Here is a 23927-nt window from a genome sequence, read left to right as displayed (position 1 = left end):
TGGTGGCGCAGTGGTTGAGAATCCACCTGCCAATGCAGGGGACACGGGTTCGAGCCCTGGTCCAGGAAGATCCCGCATGCTGCAGAGCAACTTCTGAGCCTGTGCTCTAGAGCCCGTGAGCTACAACTACTGAGCCCATGTGCTGCAACTACTGAAGCCCATGCGCCTAGAGCCTGTGCTCCACAATAAGAGAAGCCACCACAATGAGAAGCCCACGCACCACAACGAAGACCCAATGCAGCCAAAAAAAATATATCTGACTTGATGTAGCTAGCTACAAAAACTGTATGGCAATTTCCCCATGACTTTCTTTCTCTACTCCCCAGACAGATTTCTAGAGGACAGAGTATACTAAGTATTCAATTACCTGGACCCGTAAGACTTCTAATTATTTTTTCACTGTAAATGAATAATTTGCAGTTCTTTTTTGTAAACATTGGTATTTTGGCATAAGAGTTAGAGTTACATTTAGCTGTATTTAATAGAGAACCCAACATAAAAGTGTCTTATAAGCACAGAGTTTATGCTCACTTGCAAAAGAAATCCACACATAGACTGGGACTGTGGTATGCTGGATCCACAGGGTCCACAGAGACCTGGGCAATATTTGTCTGCCCTGTCATCCCCAGTGAATAACTTCTATCTTCTTTGTCACCTCTTGGTTCAAAATTGCTGTTAGAACTCCAGCTATCACCTCTGCATTGCAGGGAGCAGGAATAAAGAAGAATGTAATACTTCCCATTGGCCAGAACTTTGACAATGATGACATTTATCTGAAAGAAAGACCGAGAAGGGTAATCTTTCAAGTAAGCTCATTGCCACACTGAACAAAATAGGGTTCGAAAAAAAAAATAGGTTTCGATTACTAAAGGAGAAAATAGAGGGGAGAGATGTTGGGTGACAACTGCTTACTGTGAATCAGTCCCTAGAATCTAGTCAACCAATTAGGTTGAATTCCTCATTTTATTTTCAACTCAGTTTGGATTCAAGACAAAAAGGATGAGCATAATTTCTGCCAGCCTCTGTTTTTTTATCTTACTGTTATTCTATTTCCATAGCATCCTGTGGTTTTATTAACCCCATTTTATAGATGAGAAGGCTAAGTGTCAATATTGAAATGGATTCATGACTTAGGTAATACAGCTTCTAAGATGTGTTGACTTAAAATCTAGTGTTCCTCATCCTGAATTATAGAAGCAATAAGGTGAATCTGGTCTTACCATATTAAAACAAATGGTCCCTGTGACAAGGAGCTATTTTGAGGATAGAAATTGGTGATATATGTATAATATCTTCTGCTTTACTTGATTATCAGAGTAATTATCTCACATTTCCATGAGTTGTTTTCTTCCACTGCCACACTGATAATTTTGTGTACATTCTTCAAATGGGGGAACATTTGGTCTGACAGCCAAGATAAAGTGGTGTATTACTATGACTGTGGCCCAGGGTACCTTGTCACAGATATTTTGCAAGATGTTCTTAGCTTCATGTGTTTGGTACTGTGTCAGCCAATTTGTTATCTAAGAACTAAACACTGATGTGTATTTTTAGCAACATGATTATGCTTCTTCCTTAAGCTGCAGAAGCTGATCTCTTTGCCGGTTACAGGATCCATTAGTTGACCAGCTGCCATATGAGCTCTGTTCCTATCATCAAACGTGTTTTTCTCCCTTATGATCATTTTTAATTCATTTATTTATTTTTGCCGTGTTGGGTCTTCATTTCTATGTGAGGGCTTTCTCTAGTTGTGGCAAGCGGGGGCTGCTCTTCATTGCGGTGCGCGGGCCTCTCACTATCGCAGCCTCTCTTGTTGCGGAGCACAGGCTCCAGATGCGCAGGCTCAGTAGTTGTGGCTCACGGGCCTAGTTGCTCTGCGGCATGTGGGATCCTCCCGGACCAGGGCTCGAACCTGTGTCCCCTGCATTAACAGGCAGATTCTCAACCACTGTGCCACCAGGGAAGCCCCCTTATAATCATTTTTAGAGGTGTCATCCTCTCCTGAAGCAGCACAAGTTTTACCAAACAATTTACCTGAGGTAGATAATTTACTTATATAATCTTTGTGAGTCTAATTAAAGTTGAAGCTTTTTAAAATGAAGCTAATTGAAATGAAGCTTTTCCCTTTGTATTTTAAAATGAACATAGATCAAAATCATCTGAGAAAAAAATGGGTCCTAATCCATTTTAATGGTATCATATGAACCAAGCACATAATTATTTGTATTAAAATATAAATACCCCTTTGTGTGACCTACATACAATGGAATTCTTCTTTTTAAAAATATTTAATCGGGGACTTCCCTGGTGGTGCAGTGGTTAAGAATCCGCCTGCCAATGCAGGAGACATGGGTTCGAGCCCTGGTCCAGGAAGACCCCACATGTCGCGGAGCAACTAAGCCCATGCAACACAACTACTGAGCCTGTGCTCTAGATCCCGTGAGCCACAACTACTGAGCCCGTGTGCCACAACTACCGAAGCCTGCACGCCTAGAGCCTGTGCTCCGCAACAAGAGAAGCCACTGCAATGAGAAGCCCACGCACCACAATGAAGAGTAGCCTCCGCTCGACGCTACTAGAGAAAGTCCGTGTGCAGCAACAAAGACCCAACGCAGCCAAAAATAAAATACATTAATTAATTAAAAAAAAATTTAATCGGTACATTGGAAACCTACCCTAGCCCATAAAATAACTTAAAACAATAACTTATTTTCATGATTTTTTTAACCTAATACGTATAGTTTAGTAACTGTGCTAGACTGAATAACTATATCTTTTTGTGTAAATTAATACTTAACACAATTTTATTAGTCTAACTTCATAATTGAATTTACTAATTAGAAAAATATTTGAACAATTGACTAGAATAAAGTAATTTGTTATTTCAGTTTCATCCACATACAGCCTGTTGATAGCGCCCTTTGCAGATCCTGGTCTGGCCATATTGTTATCGTATCCACCCTCCATCTCTGACATAATTCTTCCCTTTCACATCCCTCCCAGACTTCAACCCACACTGTTCTATGTTTCTGCTTTTCTTTGTGCTATGTTTTTTGTCTTCTGTCTGTTATAACCTTCCATGGTCTCTGTTTGTCACAGTCTTTCCCACTACAGATAGGTCTTCTCAAACCCTATCTCCTCTCTAGTGCTTTCTTTGATCCTCCAGTTGTCATTAATTTCTACCTCCCTTATTTCCCCATTGCTTCATCCTAGATCCCAGCTTGGCTATTACAGTCATTACCATATCTGCCTATATCCTCCCACACACCGTTTATTCATGGAGGACAAGGCCTATGTTGATTTCTCTTCTCCATTTTCTATCCTTAAAACATTAAAACAGCTCTTCATTTACTTGGTGCTGAACAATTCAGCATTGAACCACATCCTGTTTTGTTGTTGTTTTTGTCTTCTTTATCTACTCTGACCAAGAAGGATTCAGGATCCCTTCCTATGGTTTTTGTAGATCTCGGAGTTACAATGGCTTTTGAAGAATGCTGGGAGAATGTGCTAACAACCCAGGAGCAGGGTCACCAAATGTGCAGAGAGCCCCACATCCTGGAGGGAGTTGGAAACAAGCTGGGGAGGAGGGCAGACCATCCAACCGGACATCCCTTCAGAATGGACTAGTTCGATGCTGCCTTCCTCTGTGCTACTCTGGGCTACAAGTTATTTACCAGTCCAACACGTGATGTTGGCCTTCCTAAGAACTTCACAGGGGACTGCTGGGTAAGGAGATGAAGTGGGACTTCTCCCCAACAGCAGGTGAGTGGAAGAAAAGCTGCTTTATGTCCTAAGATACATGATTGCTCTTCAGTGGTCAGGCCACTAGTGAGTTGATCATGCTAGTGAATAATGGATTAAAGCTATAGTTTATAGCGAGTGATTTAACCTTTCCAAATCTCAGTTTTCTCATCTGTCCAATAGGGTAATAGTAACTTTTCCCAAACTTTTTGGTTGCTGTGATGATTAAAGATAATGCTTGTAAAGTGCCAACTTACATCTCCTCCCCTGGTTCTTAGGCCTTTGGACTCAGACTGGAACGACACCACTGGCTGTCCTGAGTCCCCAGCTTGCCAGCTCTCCCCACAGATCTGGGGAATTCCAGCCTCCATAATCATATGAGCCAATTCCTTATAATAAATCTTGTGATATAAATAGATATAGATACATAAATCGTATAGATATATTTATATATCTATATATTTAAATTTTACATATAATATAATATAAATATATAAATATATTTATAAATGGCCAGGTATAGATATATAAATAATATAAATGACCAAATGGCCTTGGACAACACTGGAATATATATATATATACCTCTCTGTATATAGACATATAGATATATAGATAGAGATAGATAATGATAGACAGATAATCTCCTGTTGGTTCTGTTTCCTTGGAGAACTAATACACTACTCTCAGTATTATCTGAAGTAGAAAGAAAGAGAAATTAGAAGCTTATTAGCCATTGAAAAACAGAATGGGGGACATAGGGAATTTGCCAGTGGCATTTAGGTAATCAGGAAATAAAGGAATCACGGGATCCTGCGGTGAGTCACAGGAAGTGGGCGCTTCACAGCAAGACCCCCAGAGGCTGCCAGGCCTCATGTCTGTGGTCCAGAAGCCTCCACAATAGACTGTCAGGACTGCGGAGCAAAAGTGCTTCTGCTTGCCTCTCCCTTTCAAATATCACACCAGCCTCTCTCATATGAGGAATCCAAACTGGAACTCTACCAGCAAGAGCGAGTTTGGGAAATGTAAGTTTTAGGCCTCCAGCTGGAGATAAAGAGAGAACTTAGAAGTATTAAAAAAAAAAAAATCAAACAGAGAAAAAAAATGAATTTATAAGGTAAAATTTTGTTGACTTGAATAACAACCCCTAAAATTGTCCTCCTTCCTTTCGCACAGCAAAGGCCCACAGTTTTTTTTTTTATAAATTTATTTACTTATGTATTTATTTATGGCTGTGTTGGGTCTTCATTGCTGAGTGCGGGCTTTTTCTAGTTGTGGCAAGTGGAGGCTTCTCATTGTCGTGGCTTCTCTTGTTGCAGAGCATGGGCTCTAGGCATGCAGGCATCAGTAGTTGTGGCACGTGGGCTCAGTAGTTGTGGCTTGTGGGCTCTAGAGCTCAGGCTCAGTAGTTGTGGCGCATGGGCTTACTTGTTCCGCGACATGTGGGATCTTCCCGGGCCAGGGATCAAACCCGTGTCCCTTGCATTGGCAGGCAGATTCTCCTGCGCCACCAGGGAAGCCCAGGCCCACAGTTTTAGCTGTGCCGGCACTAGCAGGTGGTGTGGGGCTCCTACCTGTTGATGCTCTGAAGTGGCCGTGGGATAAACTGAAAGTCCAGAAGAAAGTGGCTTGGCCACTGAATCAGAGTGCTGGGTTCCTGGAGTCACGGCCACTTCAGAGCATCAACAGTTCACATGGGATAAACTGAAAGTCTATCCCATGCCAGGAGGTAGCTACCATTAGTTAATGAGTGATTTTACGCCAGACCTTTTTCAAATCTTTTGCACGTATGCACATATATGTACCTGCACACACACCAAACGTGTATTTTAACATCTTAAACATAAATAGCAACATATTATACCTAGTGTTCCACATTATTCTGGGACTTGCTTTGTTTATTACACAATGCATATTGGAGATGAATGTCTGTGAAGTTTTCCAATCCACCTTTAGCTCGTAGATGATTCATGAATTTGAATATACCCAGGAAATATAACCACAAATGCTTCACTTAGATTTGGAAGCTTATTCCGAAGTAAATGAGGTTTTAAATTTTTGACAACTAAGTGGTACAGTTCTACCCAGATCTAGGTAATAAACCTAGTCTTGGAAAGTGTTATGTTAACTGAAACTGTAAATTGAATCATATTATAAAAGTGTCCAGGGGGCTTCCCTGGTGGCGCAGTGGTTGAGAGTGCGCCTACCGATGCAGGGGACATGGGTTCGTGCCCCGGTCTGGGAAGATCCCACATGCTGCGGAGCGGCTGGGCCCGTGAGCCATGGCCGCTGGGCCTGCGCTTCTGCAGCCTGTGCTCCGCAAAGGGAGAGGCCACAGCAGTGAGAGGGCTGTGTACCGCAAAAAAAAAAAAAAAAAAAGTGTCCAGGAAACTGATTATTGGAAAGGACTCAACAAGGAGTGTTACTAATAGGGAATATTCTTTAGGAATAAAAATGACTCTCCTAATAGACCACTTGTGAACAGTCAAATATATTTTTTGTCTTAAATTGGGGCTCTCTGTATATGAGCTTGACCAACCCCAATGCATGCCTGATGGAATTGGAAGAAATGGTTCCCTTTTCTCTAGTAGATGTTTGATGTTTTATCAAAGCATAAGCCAAACAAAGAGGACTGACTTTTAAAATTGGTTGGCACGAGATCTCCCCCTTCCCTCAAGTTCTTTAGTTAGGTAGAGCAGGCTAAGCCCTACAGTGTTCCTCATAAAGTGGTCAAAATCCATCAACACTCATTGGAAAACTATTTTGTCTCATATGGTTTGATTCAACTGGATTCAAACCAAGAAGTCGTGGCTGAAATCAAACTCTTAACCAACACTCATGGTTGTGAGCGCATGCGGACTGGACCAACACTCATGGTTGTGAGCGCATGCGGACTGGACCAACACTCATGGTTGTGAGCGCATGCGGACTGGACCAACACTCATGGTTGTGAGCGCATGCGGACTGGACCAACACTCATGGTTGTGAGCGCATGCGGACTGGACCAACACTCATGGTTGTGAGCGCATGCGGACTGGACCATTCCTTGCCTGTTCGCTGCAGGAGAAATTCAAGGCTCCCAGTCGTTCTTCTTACTGCTTTCCCTCTTTCTGTCCCTCTGTTTACAGGAACATCACCTGTAACTGTTTTCTTTTAAACCATTTGTAGGATGAAATGTTGCAGAGCCAAGCTCAGTTAAGCAGGGAGGTTTTAACCTGAAATTTCTCCCAGCCTGAAAGGTTCTCCCCCCACCCCAAGAATTTATGTTTGACGATTTATTGAAACTGTCTAAATAGAAAAATTTTTTTTCATTAGTTAAGGAGAAGAAAGAAAAAGCTGTGTTTAATGCTTTACATTTTAAAATTTCAGTGATCTGGACAGTCCTTGGAGCCTGGGGTTTTGATCCATTTGTCAACAAATGATGTATCTCTAATCTGCTAAGGCTATTAATCTTTGGTTACTTTATGTAACATATATGCAAAGATATAAATTACCCTTTTAAAAAAAGACTGCCAGTAACCAAATTCACATATACAGTAGTCTGCAAATTTTGAAAGGGTTATGTGCCAAAAGTTAGCTTGGATCTCAGAATGGCTTCCCCACAGAAAGTGACTAGATTTCCAGCAAAGCCTAGAAAGCAGTCTGATTCACCATGAGGTGAAATATCAATAGATTCACTGTGTTCCAGAGTCTCTTAGGAAGCCAGGACTCTGCAGCCCTTTTCAGCACCCTGATGGGCTGGGGTGAGGGGTCAGAATCGGTTTCCATGGCAGCAAGAAGAAGCCTCCAGCAGCAAGCGGTGGGCAGGGCTTTGGTAACCCCTTGATGGTGACTTGAAGGTGGGGAGTTGCTGCTCCATTTCCGTGTTCTGTCAATTCCTGGCTGGCTGAGTTAGGACTCTTCAGGCCATAAGTAACAGAAATGGGGGAGTTGTTACCAAGGATTCGGGGGTAGTTTGGGAACCCAGGCTAGGAGGACCTTCGCTGTGGCTGGAATGAGGCACCGCGGAGCTGTCTCTCAGGATCAACTGCTTGCGTTTCCTAACTTCTCTGTGTGTCTGCTTTACTTCTCCCTTGTGAGCACTCAGCAGTAAGACCACTTGCCTGCCCCATGGTGTGGTCTCCAGTTTGTGAATTTTCTTCTCCTTAGTTCAACAGATACAAACTGGGGTCTGTGAATCCAAATGCCCAAAGAGAAAGCGTTTGATGATCCCAAGTTTGGTCAAGTGGTGTCCAGCCCAGGGCCAATTAGCTCTGACCGGGGGCCAGGTCATATGGCTCAAACGATGGCTGCCAATCTCCTCTCCCATTCCTTTCCCATCCCCTGGGAAGAGAGTGGGTGAAGGAGGAAGGAGATCCTCCCATAAGAGCAGTGTGAGATGGCAGACCCTGAAAAGAGAATGTAATACATTTTGTAACTTTGGGAAAAATTACTTCACATCTCAGAGTCTCAGTTTTCTCCTCTACAAAAAGAGATAAAACGACTTGCCTCTGGGGGTTGTAGAATTTACATGCAAAAATTTGCAAATGAGTCCTAAACTCCCAAAGCTCTAAAAACTGTGAGGGGTGCTCTTAGTCTAGAACAACATTCACTAAGTGTTTACTGAGCACTCATGACACACTGGGAATACTTTTCAATACAAGAGTCAAGAGTAAAGATAAATTCTAGGGATAGAATGTGATTTAGTAATGGAAAGAATACGTTTTAGAGTCACAAAGACCTGAGTTGAATCCTCCTTCTGCCACTTAGTTGTGTGGCTGTGGGCAAGTTTCCTACCTCTGAGCTGGGAGCATTACTCCTTATTACACCCTAAATGGCCCTCCTTGGTCCCACCTCTCCCAAGTCAATCCCTGCACTCAAGCCTCCCCTGCCAGGCTGGCCTCCTGGTGGTTCCTCCGACACTGCTGAGCTTGGGCTGCCTTTGCAACTGCAGCTTCCTCTGTCCGGAATGCTGTTTCTCCTGATCTGGATTGGGGGGGGGGGCTCCTTTTTTTTTTCAGGTCTCTGCACAAATATCCTCCTTTTGGAGGTAACCAACTTACCTACAGGTCTTCCCCCTACCCCACCCACCTTGCTCCTCTCCATAGCATTTGTCGCTTCCTAAAAGTACAGATTTATTTGATTTTTAAAATGAGCTGTCCCCCCACTAAAATATAAGTTCCATGATCTAGGGCCTCTGGTGTTTTCACTGACGTATCCCCAGGCCTAGAAGAGTGTCTGACACTAGTAAATGCACAATTGTCAAATACATGAAGGATGAGGGCCACGGGGAGGATAAAGTGTGATTAAATTAGTTATGGCATGAAAGTACTGAGCACATGCCTGGCACTGAGAAAGTACTTTACTGGGTTGAGAAGCATTCCCTCCAAATTCATGTGCACCCAGAACCTGTGACTGTGGCCTTTTTGCAGATGTAATCATGTTAAGATGAGGCCTCATCCAGTGACTAGTGTCCCTATAAGAAGAGGGAAATTTGAGCACAGAGAGTCATGCAGGGCGAATGCCCTGTGACAACAGAGGAGGAGATTGGAGTAATACTGCCACAAGCCAAGCACGGCCACCCCAGCCATATAAGAAAGACAAGAAGTGAGGATTCTCATCTCATCACAGGAGGAAAGTGAGGCACACTGTGACATCACAAGCCACTGGAAGCTGCAGGCAGTACCTGGTCCCCAAGGGGATATAATGCATTGTCTGAATATGTGATTTTTGGCCTTATGCTCCATGTGCCACGTTTGGCTTTGCCTCTTTTTCCTAATCGGGAGAAAGGAAAATCAAAGCATCGAATTTGGGAGATAACATCACTCAAGTGTCTTCATGGGGAACATATTTCTTTTAACACATACAAAGAACAGGTCTGGAACTTCCCTGGTGGTGCAGTGGTTAAGAATCTGCCTGCCAGTGCAGGGGACATGGGTTCGATCCCTGGTCTGGGAAGATCCCACATGCCGCGGAGCAACTAAGCCCGTGCGCCACAACTACTGAGCCTGCGCTCTAGAGCCCGCGATCCACAGCTACTGAAGCCCACGTGCCTAGAGCCCCTGCTCTGCAACAAGAGAAGCCACTACAATGAGAAGGCCGCGCACAGCAAGGAAAAGTAGACCCCGCTCGCCACAGCTAGAGAAAAGCCCCCGCGCAGCAGCGAAGACCCAACGCAGCCAAAAAATAAATAAATAAAAAAATATTAAAAAAATAAAAGAACAGGTCCGAAACCACTACAATTCCAGCTGTTAAAACTAAACCACAAAAACAACAACAAACTAAACCACAGGGTTTGGTCCCAGTGACTGTAAATGACAGCAACATTGAGGAGAGAAGCCTTCTGCTTCTAGGATTGAACATCTCTGTGTGTGACACAGCTGGATTGTGACGGCAGCTCTGTACTTCTTCTGTGAGTTAAGTGGGGAACGGTATTTCCCAATAGTTTCATTGCTCTCTCAGCCACCTTGATTTTGCTCACCAGACAGGACTGGGAAGGAGAGAGGAAACTCAGGCATGAGGGAGACCAGTCATCCTTGAAAGCTACATCCCAAAGACCTGAATTGACATCTGGATAAACAAGGTCGTGGCAGGTGTTCCTCCATAGTCATTTGTGCAACCAAATACTTGGCAGGACTTACCCTGGGCCACCAGGAAATGCTCAGCCTTCAGCTGCAGACTGAAGACAGAAGGATTGAGTTGCACTTTCGTTGCAAGCAGGTCATCTGGGCCTAATTTGACTGTTGCCTTTCACTCCCTGTGAGGAAGTGCCGTGCCGCTAGAAGATTCAGGAGGGAGGAGGGAAAACCAAGGTCGACCAGCAGGATGTTTTCTTTGCTGTTCTGCTGAGATCCCTAAAGCAGGTGCAGGTGTGGGGAGAAGTCAACCTCCTCGCGGTCCTTCAACACCTTGTTCTCTTCGGGTCTAAAGGTCTAGAGGCAGAGCGGAAAAAAGAAGTAGGAGAGGGGCAACCACCATCTTTCTTAATGCGGAAAGCCAAGAAAGAATCAATTTTCCTTTCCACCTGCCTCAAAGTGTTCCCCAGTTGCCAAATCACAAGGGCAAGGGTAGGGACGCAGAGGATGACTCAGGATCCACTTCGAACCTCCTCGGTGGAGCAAGGTCAAAGAAGCTTGGGCCCGTGGGGAGACGTTGCATCACGCAGAGTTTGGTAAGAACTTGGGAATCTTCCCTAGGGGGGCTCCCTCTACCTGCCGGAGGTGGGCAAAGGCAGGACTACAGGCGGGATGCGGGGAGCTGGAGGAGAAATCAGACCTCCCCTTGAGCTCAAAAGTGAAAGGAAGGTCACTAAGCGATCAGCCGGCGCACGCCAGGATGGACTCACGCAGGCCCACACGTGCTCGGCCGCTCCCCATTAGGTAGCACTTCTGCACCAGCCGGGAGGGGTGGAGGAGGCGCGCTCGGGCGCAGAGAGGCGCGGTGTAGACACCTGTACCCTTTCGCCCAGTTCCGAGCGGGCCGGACGCCGGGGATCGCCCGAGCCTGCCCGGGCCCGCCGGGAAGGAAAAGAGGGCGGACGTGCCTGGCGCAAGGTCAAGGCGAACACCTGGACGTCCGCGTGCGCGGGGCGGGCGCTAGGACCCGAGCGGCGCACCTGTTGGCTGGCGCCCCGGGCCCCGCCCGCCACCCCGAGCGCCCGGCCCGGCGAGGGCGAAGGCAGGAGGGACGGTGCGAGCGGGGGGCACCGGGTGGTGGTGGCGGCGGCGGCCCCGGGATCACCATGGCCGAGCTGCTCTGGAGCCTGCAGGATTCCCAGCTCGTCGCCCGCTTCCAGCGCCGCTGCGGGCTCTTCCCCGCGCCGGATGAAGGCCCCGGCGAGCCCTGTGCTGGCCCCGCGGAGGGCGCGGCGCGGGCGCCCGGGCTCGGGCATCTCCCCGCAGCCAAAGGCAGGGGCGCCGGGGAGCCGGCCAGTGGGCTGCGGAGAGTCGCGGTCCCGCAGGTAACCGCGGGCCAGGTGTTCGCGGTGGTGGGGGGAGGGGACAGCTCGCCCCGCCGCCTGCGGACTTGCTGGTCCTGGCGACGCGGCGGTGGGTGCGCGCCGATCCTGCCGTGCCGAGAGGGCCCCATACCCTAGCGGCGACCCGGCTGCCCGCGCTGTGGGTACCAGGGAGGGGTGGGTGGGAGTCCAATCCCTAGGATGACATCCTCTAACGCTGCCAGGTGGCAACCAGGTCTAGTAAGACTTCAGAAGCCCCCAGAGCTTTAAATGCAGCCTATTTGGAGACTTTCTAGTTTCATAAGTAATTAAATTTATGTTCATGCGTATTCTCCCAAATGTGTAAGAGTTACATAATTGAAAAGAGGAGCGGAGACGTCCTTGCATTTTCACAAGAGGCTTCCCTGAGGAGAAATTCTGACTACTCCCCCCCAGGATTCTGAGTTTCCGCCCATCCCCCTTTCTTTGATCCGCACTAAAGGCGTGGAGCGGGGCTCTGCGCGCCCTTCACCGTCCTGCAACGCCAGCTCTAAGGACAGAATTTCGGGTTTAAATATTGCTGCTGGAGAGATTTATAAAGCCCACCCCCTACCTCCAGTGATGTCGTCCAGACAGCGCTTCGCTCTCTCCTTCCCCCAGAGTCTTAGGGTCCCTCCTGCCTGGTGGGTCTCTTATTAACTGGCACCAGTGACTTTTAACAGATGCTGTCAGGAGTGAAGCTAACCACGCTGTCCTCTAGGCGTTCACAGTGTGGTTACACAATCCACTGCGGCTTTGGGAAGCCAGCGCGTCGTCGCAGTGCACAGGGACTCCAGAGGGGAGGGCCCAGACAGGCTGCAGATGCTAATGTGCCGGGGCTGCTGTCTGCCGGGGCGCAGGGCTGCCCTCTGGGAGGGAGGGCTCCCTGCAGCTATGAGATGCCCTGGGCCGCCACAGAAGCTGCCCTTCTGGGGAGGGGAGGTAGAAAGTGTGGCAAATGAAAACTGAAACAATGTATTAATTACAACTCTTGGCGGGGGTGGTGGAGGAAACCGCGTATTTTTCTTCCTAAAAGTTTTGGTGACAGCAGGATGGCCTTTATGTGTAGATTTCTAGATCTAGTAACTGAGGAATTATGAAGAACCTGGCTTCCATGTGCGATGGAATATTATGGGCATTAAATTGTAGGATTTATTTAGAGGCTGGGGGGTGGGTTCCAGTCCAGAGAAATCTTCCTGCGTAGTATTTTTTTTTCCATCTCTTGTTGTTCATTCTCTGTCCCCATGACACCCAGTAACTTTTAGATGAGTTTGAGAGCCCCCTTTCCCCTTCCCCTTTCCTCTCGCGTTGTCTTTAAAATGGGGCAGAGGGAAGGAATAAGAACCAGTCTCCATCCTGAAATGCTGTTTGGCGTTTTCTGTGCACACACACTTTATACCCACAGGCAGATGCACGGGCAGCTCTCTGTTGCTCTCTCCTCAAGGGTCTACTCTGTCTCCCTAATTCAGGAAGCTGGCGAAGAGCGCATTTTCCCCTTAGTGTTTCTCAAACTGTTTTAAACATTACCCTTAGTCATGTAACTTTCAATTCTGGAAAAGGACCATCTTGCCCTTTAAAAGCGAGATGAGCAGATTTTCTTGTAGAGAGGTGTTATCTTGCCACCTGAAGACCCTGATCATTCAGTGAACCAAACGGAAGGGTCGCCCCCTTTCCATCCTACACACGACCTCACTCACTATCCATCATGTAAAAGTAAGAGAGCTAAAAATTCATGATAAGAAATCACCACATTGGTGTGTGATGGGGAAAAAATGAGAGCACTTGATAAATAATGGGTTAATGTTTTTAAAGGTGGGTTGGTGTCAAGTGACTTGGAAAGATTAATACTTTGCAAGTACAGGTGGAGTTGCCAAAAGAAAACAATTGCATACCTGCCCCGTATAATTGATAAGACCTTAAGGGGACAGCTGACAAAACTTCTCTCCAACAGCTACTCTTCCCCTTGGCCTCTGGCCTTTGCCTGGCCTGTGGCCTGTGCCTGCCTGAGCTCCCTGTCCTTTCTCTAAATAAACTCCCATTCATCCTTCAGTTTCAAAGGTCAATTCCTCAGGAGACACTTTCACTCACCTTCCAGTCTCCGTCCTCCTTTTATGGGTTCTCTTTGCTCCTGTGTTTCTTCACAGCAGTTATCACATTGTCCTGGTACACCTTTGTGCAGATATCTGATTATTGGCCGCCTCTTCCAGTGAATGATAAGCTCTAAGAATGCACGCAACTTGTCTAGCTTGCTCAGTATTTTCTCCTCATGGCCCGGCATGTGGGAGATCGGTGAATTTTGTAAACTAATGAGTGTGGATGGCAATATAAAATTGCGCTTTAAAAGCAAAACAAGCAGATATTCTTGCAGAGACGTGTCTTGCTGCTTGAACAACCCGGGCATTCGGTGAGGCCAATGGTGGGGTTTCCCCCTTCCCATCTAACACCCTTCACTCACTATATCGTGAAAAAGAGGGAGCTAAGAATTCAAGATAAGAAATTGAGGATTTTTTAAAACTGAAGCGTAAATATTGAAAATCAAATTTTTCCACATAACTTAGAAGTCAGGCAGCACCAGGGTATTGATTTAAGACACTTCAAACAATAGTGAAGTTGTTTTCTTCAACAATCGAAGTTGTTCTTAGATTGCAACAAATCTAATCTTTCTCACCTCCCATGTTTTCTGTATTTCTTGTACTGCTTAAAGCAGGGACAAGTAGGGAAGTGACTAAGTGAGGGCTTCCATTACACATTCTTGTAACACCCCACGCCACTAGCTTCAAGATTAACTACACGTTTACAAACCAGGTCTGGGCTGGGCTTGCACAAAGCTGTCATTGAATAAATCAGACTGGCCCTCATAGATTTCCCAGTAGCCATGCATGTCACAGACAGAAAAGGTCTGCGTCCTAAAGAGCTGAATGCTTTGTTGAGGGCTTTCCAGATATCACACGGTCAGATCGGTGACTTAAGTCTAAACTTCTTTCTACTGTGCACGCCTTCCAGGGAAACAATCCGAGGCTTCATTCTATCTGTCTCATTGGGAAGGTGTGAGGTGTTAGGACTGGTTGGGGGCAGGGTAGAGACTGAATGGAAAGAGAAACTATTGCTTTTGGTTTACAGGTGTAACTGGTTTGCAAGGGTAACCAGAGGAGGACGTTCTTGGCAGTCACCAGGAGAAAGAGACAGGGGTCCTAGGACCCAGCTAGGAGGGCAGAGGCCTGGGCGGAATTATGTTTATTTGTTCTGGGATAAAGCCAACCTTGAATACAATGGTATTTTGATTTCTATCATCTTCGCTCACTCAACACCGTTGCATTAAGTTAGATTTTGTAGTGCCTTTCCCATTGTTATGTTAGACCGTGGTTAATCTTTCCAAACTGTACTGTGCTCAATAAATACTTTCGGATAACTATTTGCTCTGACATAGTTCTAAACTTGGATTGGGGAAGGGATCGAAATTAGGTTATTTTTAGAAGTCTTTTTGCACTCCCCGTTTTCCTCTTGAAACATTTGGGGTGCTCCGAGTCTGTCAATCTACAAAACCCCACCCTTGATTTTATTGGTTTGCTTAAGTGCAAAGGACCAGGAATCAAAAGACCAGGATCTAGGTCTGCCCTGGGATCATTCTGAACTTCTCTGGGCCTCTGTTGTCCCACCTGCAAAGTGGGCAGAGTAGAATAGAGCCATGGGTTTCCAACTGTGCTGTACATTATAGTCAGTTAGAGGGGCTTTAAAAACAAAACAGACAAAAAAACAATGTCCAGGATCCAGGTCAGAAGTGGGACCCCAGAGAAGCTGGCAAACAGAAGGGGGAAGCTCTGAATTCTCTTCCCCTGGGGTCCACCACCTTAGTGTGTTCAGGACAAGGGTGGTGATGGCTGGAAGCAGAGGTCGTGGTGGCTGTGGATGTCTGGGCTTGATTATATCTAAACTGGCCGACAGATCAGTCTTCAGGTTTTGATTATCTTCAGGTGGATGCTCAGGTAGGAAATGACAAAAGAAGCCACTTTGAAAAGGTACATTTGATCTTTTTCTAGTTGCAGATATTGTTCAGATGAGAAAACTTGGAAAAATACAAAGAAAAAGTTAAATCCATGCCCATTATACCACTGCCCAAAGATAATCACTCGGTAAATGTTCAACCTGATTTTTTTTTTTTTTTTTTTTTTTTTTTGCGGTACGCGGGCCTCTCACTGTTGTGGCCTCTCCCGTGGCGGAGCACAGGCTCCGGACGCGCAGGCTCAGCGGCCATGGCTCACGGGCCCAGCCGCTCCGCGGCATGTGGGATCTTCCCGGACCGGGGCACGAACCCGTGTCCCCTGCATCGGCAGGCGGACTCTCAACCACTGTGCCACCAGGGAAACCCCCTCTGCCTATTTTTAAATTGGGTTGTTTGGTTTTTCGCTCTTGAGTTGTATTAGTTCTTAATATTTTTTTTTAACATCTTTATTGGAGTATAATTGCTTTACAATGGTATGTTAGTTTCAGCTTCACAACAAAATGAATCAGTTATACACATACATATATTCCCATATCTCTTCCCGCCTGCGTCTCCCTCCCTCCCACCCTATCCCACCCCTCCAGGCGGTCACAAAGCACTGAGCTGATCTCCCTGTGCTATGCGGCTGCTTCCCACTAGCTAACTACCTTACTTTTGGTAGTGTATATTTGAAATTAACCTCTCTTATCAGATATATGATTTGCAATTATTTTCTCTCATTTAGTTAGGTTGCCTTTTCATTTTATTGATGAATTTCCTTTGCTGTGAAGAAGGCTTTTAGTTTGATGTAGTCCAGCTTGTTTATTTTTGCTTTCGCTGCCTCGACTTTGGGTGTCAAATCCAAAAATCATGGCCAAGACTGATGTCAGTCTTTGACTGCTTTCTTAATTTAAATTTCCAGACTTGTAATTGCTGGGTAGAAATATGCCTATATTTTGGCTTTTTATAGGTATTACCAACTTGTCCCACAGAAAGGGTGGAGGGATACGTAACTAGGAGTGCAGGTTTTCCTATACCCTCACCAATCTTAGGTATTAACATTCTCTTTAATCTTTGGAGAAAATAAGCCACTTCTGCTTCTATCTCATCTTTGCTTCCTTTATTTCCAGCTAATATTTATTGATCAGCTACTGGGTTTCTGAGACCGTCCTCAGCCTTAAAGATACAAAGATAAATAAGATTTAGTTCCTGCCCTGGGAAAGCCACCAAGAAAATGGTGCAATGCAACCAGTGCTAGAGTATAGAAGGAGAAATACGTGGTCAGGGAGACAGTAGCAGGAGTAATGGTGATCCCTAGGGGAGCCCATGACATCTTGAGTCAAGTACGAGGCAAGTAGATGAAAATGTGAGAATCTCTTTTCTTTACATGGAAATCTCATGTAATAAAACATAAAGACACGTTATTATTTTTGATGAATAGTGACAAGTTCAACTTGGGTATAATAAGAGTCCCAGCAGGAGACAGATGGCCTACTGATAAGGGGTCATTGAAACCCTTAAAAATGGTTAAAGTGGCAAATTCTATGTTATGCATATTTTACCTCAATTTACCAAAGAAAAAGAGAAGAAAGAAAAAACGATATAACATAGGTTCTACTCTACTTCAGGGAGAGAAAGCATAACTTCCCTCTCCTTAAGTGTGAGCTGCACACAGTGACTTCCTTCTAAAGAGTACAATATGGAAAGGGGGGGGGAATAAAAGAGTGATTTTACAATGTAGGAACCTGATGGACACTACCTCAGCCAGGTGGTCAAGGCTGACGTCATCAGTGATAAGTCATGATGATGGATGTGTTCTTGGTTTGTATTGCAACGATATACTCTTGACACATGTTGAAAATGTCACTTCACCTCTGTGGTCTTCTTCCCCCAAACCCAAACCCTTATTCTAATCATGAGAAAGAAATCAGACAAATCCCATTTGAGGGGCATTCTACAAAAAACCTGTACTCTTCAACACTGTCAAGGTCATCAATCACGAGGAAAGTCTGAGGAACTGTCACAGCCAAGAGGAACCTAAGGAGATATGACTACTAAGTGTCTACTATATGACTACTACTATATGACTACTAAGTGGAGTCCTGGATGGGCCCCTAGAACAGAAAAAAAGGACATTCAGTAAAAACTAAGGAAGTCTGAAAAGAATATGGACCTTGGTTAAAAATAACCCGTTAGTGTTGTAACCAATGAATCATACTAATAAGACGTTAAAGATCAGGAAACGGGCTGCAGAGTATATGGGAAGAATGTGGAATACGTGGGAACTCTCTATACTATGTTCTAAATTTCTCTATAAATTGGGAATTCCCTGGCAGTCCAGCGTTAGGACTCCTCACTTGCACTGCAAGGGGCACAGGTTCAATCCCTGGTCGGGGGAACTGAGATCCCACAAGCCATGCAGCATGGCCCAAAATAATTAAATAAATAGAAGAAAATAAATTTTTCTGTAAATTGAAAACTGTTCTAAAAAAATAAAAGTCTATTTAAAATTTTTTAAAAGGGGGTTGGTAATTGAAGGAAGTTCAAAGATGGGATCATTTACAAAGGTGTAGGCAGGGCTGGAAAAAAATCAGCACGGGAGGATGAAGTATCCTGGAACAGGCAACTTCAGCCTAGAAAGGCAAGGGGAGAGGATAGCGTCTGGTAACCCCGGACCCAAGGAGAGCTTAGCTGTCAGAGAGAGGCCCCTGACTGGAGCTGAGGCCTTTAGTAGAGAAGGAGCCACAGCCAGGCGGGAGGAGAGGGGGAAATACATCTCACACTTCTTCTCTGTGTGCCCTCTCATATCCTGCCAATACCTCTCCTCGTCCAAATTCAACCAGAAGCCAGGGAGCTTGGGCTGATGCAATCCGAGAAGGTCGGCCTCCCTGGAGAAACATGGAGAGTGGATCTGGAAGGACGAATGGAGAATATCCAGCATACGTTGTGTAAGGAAACTGGTGAGGTTAGGTTGGATAGAGTGTTGAGCTAGAGCCAGAGTTTCAGGCTAAACCCTTAGTGTGGCTTCCTGCAGAACTTGGACTTCATCCTATAGACAGGGGGATGGCAAATCAATTTCATCCCATGTGCCAAATCAGAATTTTCAACTCAGGCGCGGTGCTGAGAAAGGTTCTCGGGTGTCAGTGTGCTTAATCGGAAAGAGTGTGGGATTGAATGGCAATGCCTCTGTGGGGCACTGAGGGACTTGGTGCTAAAGCATTTAAGAAATGGCCATGTTGGGCTTCCCTGGTGGCGCAGTGGTTGAGAGTCCGCCTGCCGATGCGGGGAACACGGGTTCGTGCCCCGGTCCGGGAAGATCCCACGTGCCGCGGAGCGGCTGGGCCCGTGAGCCATGGCCGCTGAGCCTGCGCGTCCGGAGCCTGTGCGCCGCAACGGGAGAGGCCACAACAGTGAGAGGCCCGCGTACCGCAAAAAAAAAAAACAAAAAATAGAAACGGCGATGTTATATTCAAACAACAGCAAATATGGAATTAATGTTAAATCAAGCCTTAGTATCTGTTTTGGGTTCTTGGTGATACTTTGAGTGTCTCCTGCGCCTGTAAATGCCTTAGGAGGAAAGAGACCACAAATGGTTTCTTAAGATGTAGGTTGCCATGTTTTGAATCAGGGGACCCCATCATTATGGCTACAAGCTGACTGGATCGGGGTCAGCCCTTGAGTCAAAAGCAGCCTCTTTAGGCTGGTCAGCATCTTATGAAATGGCCTTGCACGGGAACTTCACCTAATTGGGATACTGCGTAATGGAGAGTGACTAATGGAACCAATCAGATCGCTCCCTTAGGGACTCTGAATGGAAGACCCAGACCCCAGACGTAGAGACATAAATGGTAGAGTCGTGATGGACTTGAGAGAGAAAAAGGAGGTCATAAACAGAAGCCTTGAGACAGAAAAAGCAGTAGCAAGGCAGATGTCCACAGCAGAGACGAGGGCAGAAAGGCTGCACCAGTGGGTGGTAAAAGCAGCAGGAAAAACTCCACGTGGAGAAAGAAGCCAAGTCTTGAGTGAGACTCCCCTTCGGAGGGGGGAGGTGCTAGAGGACTGCTGACTTTGAGCTGGAATCGCTCAGGGTGAGGCTCACACCGCTGCAGGTGTATTTCCTTACTTCTGAGGATGACTACAACTCCTCTCACTGGAGGGGACCTGAGTGGCTCTCCACTTGCAACCAGAACATGCTGGTCTCTAGTGCTCCGAAGACTTGCACATAATTGGAATTAAATCATTAGTTCTAGCATTTTTGTGAAGCTGGGAATGGGGGCTGCGGGGGGGCGCTGTGAGGGAGGGACCAGGGTCCTCTTCCTCACCTGTGCATCCCCAGTCTAACATATGCTTGGAACATATTAACCTGTCAACAGGTACTTAACGATCCCTGTTGAATGAAGCATGTAAGGGTGTGCTAAACTCAACATTTTCTTTCTTGGCAGAAATGTGGCCGCCTGCCCTCTCCTGTCAGAACTGGGGTCATTTTACCCCTGACCACTTTACCTGGCTGTGTCTTTCTTTAGCTTAATGGCTTTTTTTTCAGTGTAAGCTCTGTCCTTTTTACCAGGAAACTGATGAAGGTTTTGATTAATGAATAACTTTTTTATTGGTTTGCTGTCTTCTGTTGGACACCGTGAAGGGAGTTCAGGTATTGCTAAAAATTGATGACGGTGAAACACCTGTCAACCTTTAAAATGTGATTAGATAACTATGCTTTTTTTAGGAAGGCTGTTGACAGCAAGTCTAATCTAATTTTACCTTTCTTATAATTGAGGTGTTGAAATTTTCCAATTTTAAAAGCACTTTCACCTCTGTGGGTATAGTTAATGATTAAATCCTCTGTTGTCCTGATAAGAATTATGTCTCGAGCAAAGGCATTCTTCTTACATTTTATTTGGCATACAATTTTCCTGGGAGAAAATACTGTCAGTGTCTCCTGGCAACACATATAGAAGGCTCCTATCTGTGTTAGAAAACTATGGAAATCCTAAAATTGGGGCATCCACTGGTCTTTACAATTCTGCTTGCCTGGTGAGATACTTTCTGCATATTAAGAAAACGAGATACGGAAAAATCCGGTCAAGACTGATTCACATTTTTTTCCTCTCACTCTTGCTTCAAACTGTGTGGGCTAATTAGCAAACTGTTTTGAAAACAAAGAAAAAATCCTCAGGCATGGGCCAGGGTGGATGGGAGGGAGATGAGTGAACCACCAGAGATCTTGAGGGCGCGGTTAGGAATCTTGGGAAGGGGAGTAATGGTTTCCTCAAACTATTTTGAAATATTACCTCTAGTCCTCCAAATGCTTATGGCAGTTTTATACCTCTTTGTTTAATAAAACAAGATGAAACGATCCAAAACAAAACACTGGGTTCATACTTGCTTTTGTTAATGCCATGTATTTGTAATCATGCCTCCAGGAGAAATGTCCTCTGTCATCTCCGGGTACGTTTTGATTTTTCCAAGTGGCAAAAACTTTGTTCTCATAGAATTTTATGGGAAACAGCTCCTCAAAGCAGGAACTCCTCTTGAGTGGAGGAAGAGTTGATGATGGTGAGAAGAGGGCTCCTGGGGGTAAAATGTTGGCAGCTGAGAGACCGGGGCTTAATTGGTGTGGAAAGGGCATAGGTGAACTTTTTTTTTTTTGCAGTTAAAAAAAAAATCATCCCCTCTTGATAGGTGACTTAAAAGGTAGCCGTGAAATAGAACATCAAAGATATTGTTAAAAGCGTGACAAGTTAAAGGAGGCTGTGTTAGAAATTCGTTGGTTTTCTTCTCCTTTCTGAATTTTGATTGTTTGATTTTTTTTTTCAACTAGGAAGGTGTCCAATACTTTGGAATTAATTTTTATGCTTTTCTACTATTAAAGGAATGCATGTTTATGTTAGAAATAGTGGAAGACACCGAAAAGTATAAAGAAGAAAACAAAATCCTGTCATAATTTTGCAACCCAGAGAAAAATATTAAAGTTTTAGAGTATTGTTTCCTTTTCTCTCTATGAAAATATAGAATATTTAAGTTATCAACATCCTATGCACGTATAATACTGGGATCAACATTGGTCACTCATATCGTGAGCATTTCCCCACATAACCGAACATTCTTTAATTATATGATTTAATAGTTGTATTATAGTTTATCATACGATTGTAACTTAATTTTTTAAAGCATTTCCTAAAGTATGTATTTTGTTGTTTCATTGTTTATCTTTTACTTCAACTGGAGTTTAAATATTTAATTGCTTCCTGAGAACTGGAAGAGAAGCATATTTCAGAGCTCTTCACGCTAACTACCAAATTGCTTTTTGGAAAATGTATCTCAATTATTGTTCTGAACAGCAATGCAAGACTGCTAGCCCGTTGTCAGCATTCTTTATCTTCTTGTTGTCCATTTTCTTTTTCTTTATTATAACTTCAGTATAATAAGTGCAGAGATATTAAATGTACAACCTGATAAATTTGACTGTATGTCTAGATCCCGGTAACTATTGCCCAGGTAGAGATATAGTGCAGTTCCAGAAACTCAAAAAGCTCCCTCAGGCCGCTCCTGCCAGTCGATACCACTCTAACCCCCAGTAACTGCTGTTTTCCCTCCGTCACCATAGCATAGTTTCACCTCTTCTTGAACTTCACATAAATGAGTCATATAGGATGTACATTTTTCATGCCCTGCAGCGTCCATTGCACAAACATAATTTATTTATCAATTCTACTGTTTATGGACACTTAGGTTTTTATGAATAAAGGACAGCATCAAGTATTTTCTTTAAAACATTCTTATTTTTAACTTTCATTTTGAAATAAAACTTTAAAAAGTTTGCAAAAATAGTACAAACAATTCCTATGTACTCTTGACCAATATTCTCCTAATGTTAACATCATATATAACCACGGTATAATTATCAAAATGTAGACACAGTATGTAATCTGTGGGCCTTATTCAGTTTTTATGAATTGATCTACTAGTCTCCTTTTGCCATTCTAGGATCTAATGTAGAACCATAAATTGCATTTAGTTGGTATTGTCTCTTTAGTCCAACCTGGAAGTTCTTCAGTCTTTCTTTGCCTTTCTTGACCTTGACTCTTGAAGGGTCCAGGCCAGTTATTTTGTATAATATTCCTCAGTCTGGGTTTGTCTGATGTTTTCTCATGATATTCAGGTTCTGTATTTTTAGCTGGAATACTACAAGAAAAATATTGTATCTTTCTTAGGGCGTCAAACCAGGAGACACACAATGTCGATTTGCTCCATTCCCAGTAATTTTAACTTTATACACCTTTAAAGGTGTTTAAGTGGTGTCTTTCAGGTAAATGTTTTCCTCTTTGTAATTAATATGTATCTTATAGGCTGGTATTCTGAGGCATTATAAATATCTTGTTTCTCTGTATATCTTCGTCCTCTAATTTTGTCATCCATTTAAAAAAATAATCTGCCAAATGAATAGCAAAATGAACACACCTCATTATTTTAATTTTGTATTTCTTTTATCTCTAATGAGGATGAGTGTTTTCCTTTTGTTTAGCAGATACTTGTATTATTCTTTTCGTGAATGGTCATATATACTGTATCGACTTTTCCACTGTGACTTCAATGGGGGAGGTTTTTCTTACTGACTTTTGATGGTCTTCTCAGTTTATCCATTGTGCACCAAAATCTTCCGTTGTACATCAGTTAACATAAGCTCACAACTAATGGATTTCTAGTTTTTCCTTGTAAAGAGAAAATGTTTGGAGCCTGAGGGAGAGAAGGATGATAAGGGAGAGTGATAGCTCCCTTCAAGGCATCTGTGGGTTTAGATACGTCATGCCTGGTCCCCTGTCCTTCTACCTGCTCCTTCCAGGTCAAGCCCATCATTTGCAGCCTGTGAAATGTTTGTGATACTTCAGTAGCCTCAGGCAGGGGCTGGAGATTCTGTGAGAGTTAAGGAAAGCACATATTCCCTAGCAACTCTGAACCAAGAAGGCCGTATATGCTTAGAGGACGTTACCCTCACTTTATGACATTATGACTGTGAAACAGAAAAATGAATTCATTCTCTTGTGCATTTGCAGAGGGTGGCACACACTTCTGGAGTCCTCCCCGAGTCCTGCCTGCCGTGGGCCTCCCCCTTCTTGCATGGTCATTACAATACGCACATCCTCAAATAGAAGGAATGAAATGAATATTCCCAGTATTTATTCAGTAGTATATTCCTGCGTAAGCGTTGCTTTTGGAGAGGGCCCAACATCCATTGGTCCTTTAATTGTGCCTCCA

At 44.6% G+C, this 23927-nt stretch overlaps 1 protein-coding gene and 1 long non-coding RNA gene across 3 annotated transcripts in view; one reads left to right on the top strand and one right to left on the bottom strand.

Moving 5' to 3' along the window:
- Window positions 1-482: 482 nt before the first annotated feature.
- On the bottom strand, window positions 483-12390 carry LOC132522058 (uncharacterized). Of its 2 annotated transcripts, none has more exons than XR_009541049.1 (3): window positions 11066-12390; window positions 10362-10652; window positions 483-773 (listed from the first exon to the last, which is right to left on the bottom strand). It is a non-coding gene; the product is annotated as an uncharacterized LOC132522058 (long non-coding RNA). The 2 variants fall into 2 exon arrangements; XR_009541050.1 differs by lacking the exon at window positions 483-773 and adding an exon at window positions 7098-8129 and having other exon boundaries at window positions 12270-12390.
- Window positions 11285-23927, top strand: part of SGPP2 (sphingosine-1-phosphate phosphatase 2) — a 118325-nt gene continuing 105682 nt past the window's right edge. The window contains exon 1 of the mRNA XM_060151995.1: window positions 11285-11680. Coding sequence (XP_060007978.1) covers window positions 11462-11680 — 219 coding nt within the window. The 5' untranslated portion in view covers window positions 11285-11461. The remainder of the gene's footprint in view (window positions 11681-23927) is intronic.

Source organism: Lagenorhynchus albirostris, chromosome 6, assembly GCF_949774975.1.
Source record: "Lagenorhynchus albirostris chromosome 6, mLagAlb1.1, whole genome shotgun sequence".
Lineage (NCBI taxonomy): Eukaryota > Metazoa > Chordata > Mammalia > Artiodactyla > Delphinidae > Lagenorhynchus > Lagenorhynchus albirostris.
The sequence above is the reverse complement of the archived record's forward strand: the minus strand, read 5'-3'. Positions and strand labels throughout refer to the sequence as shown.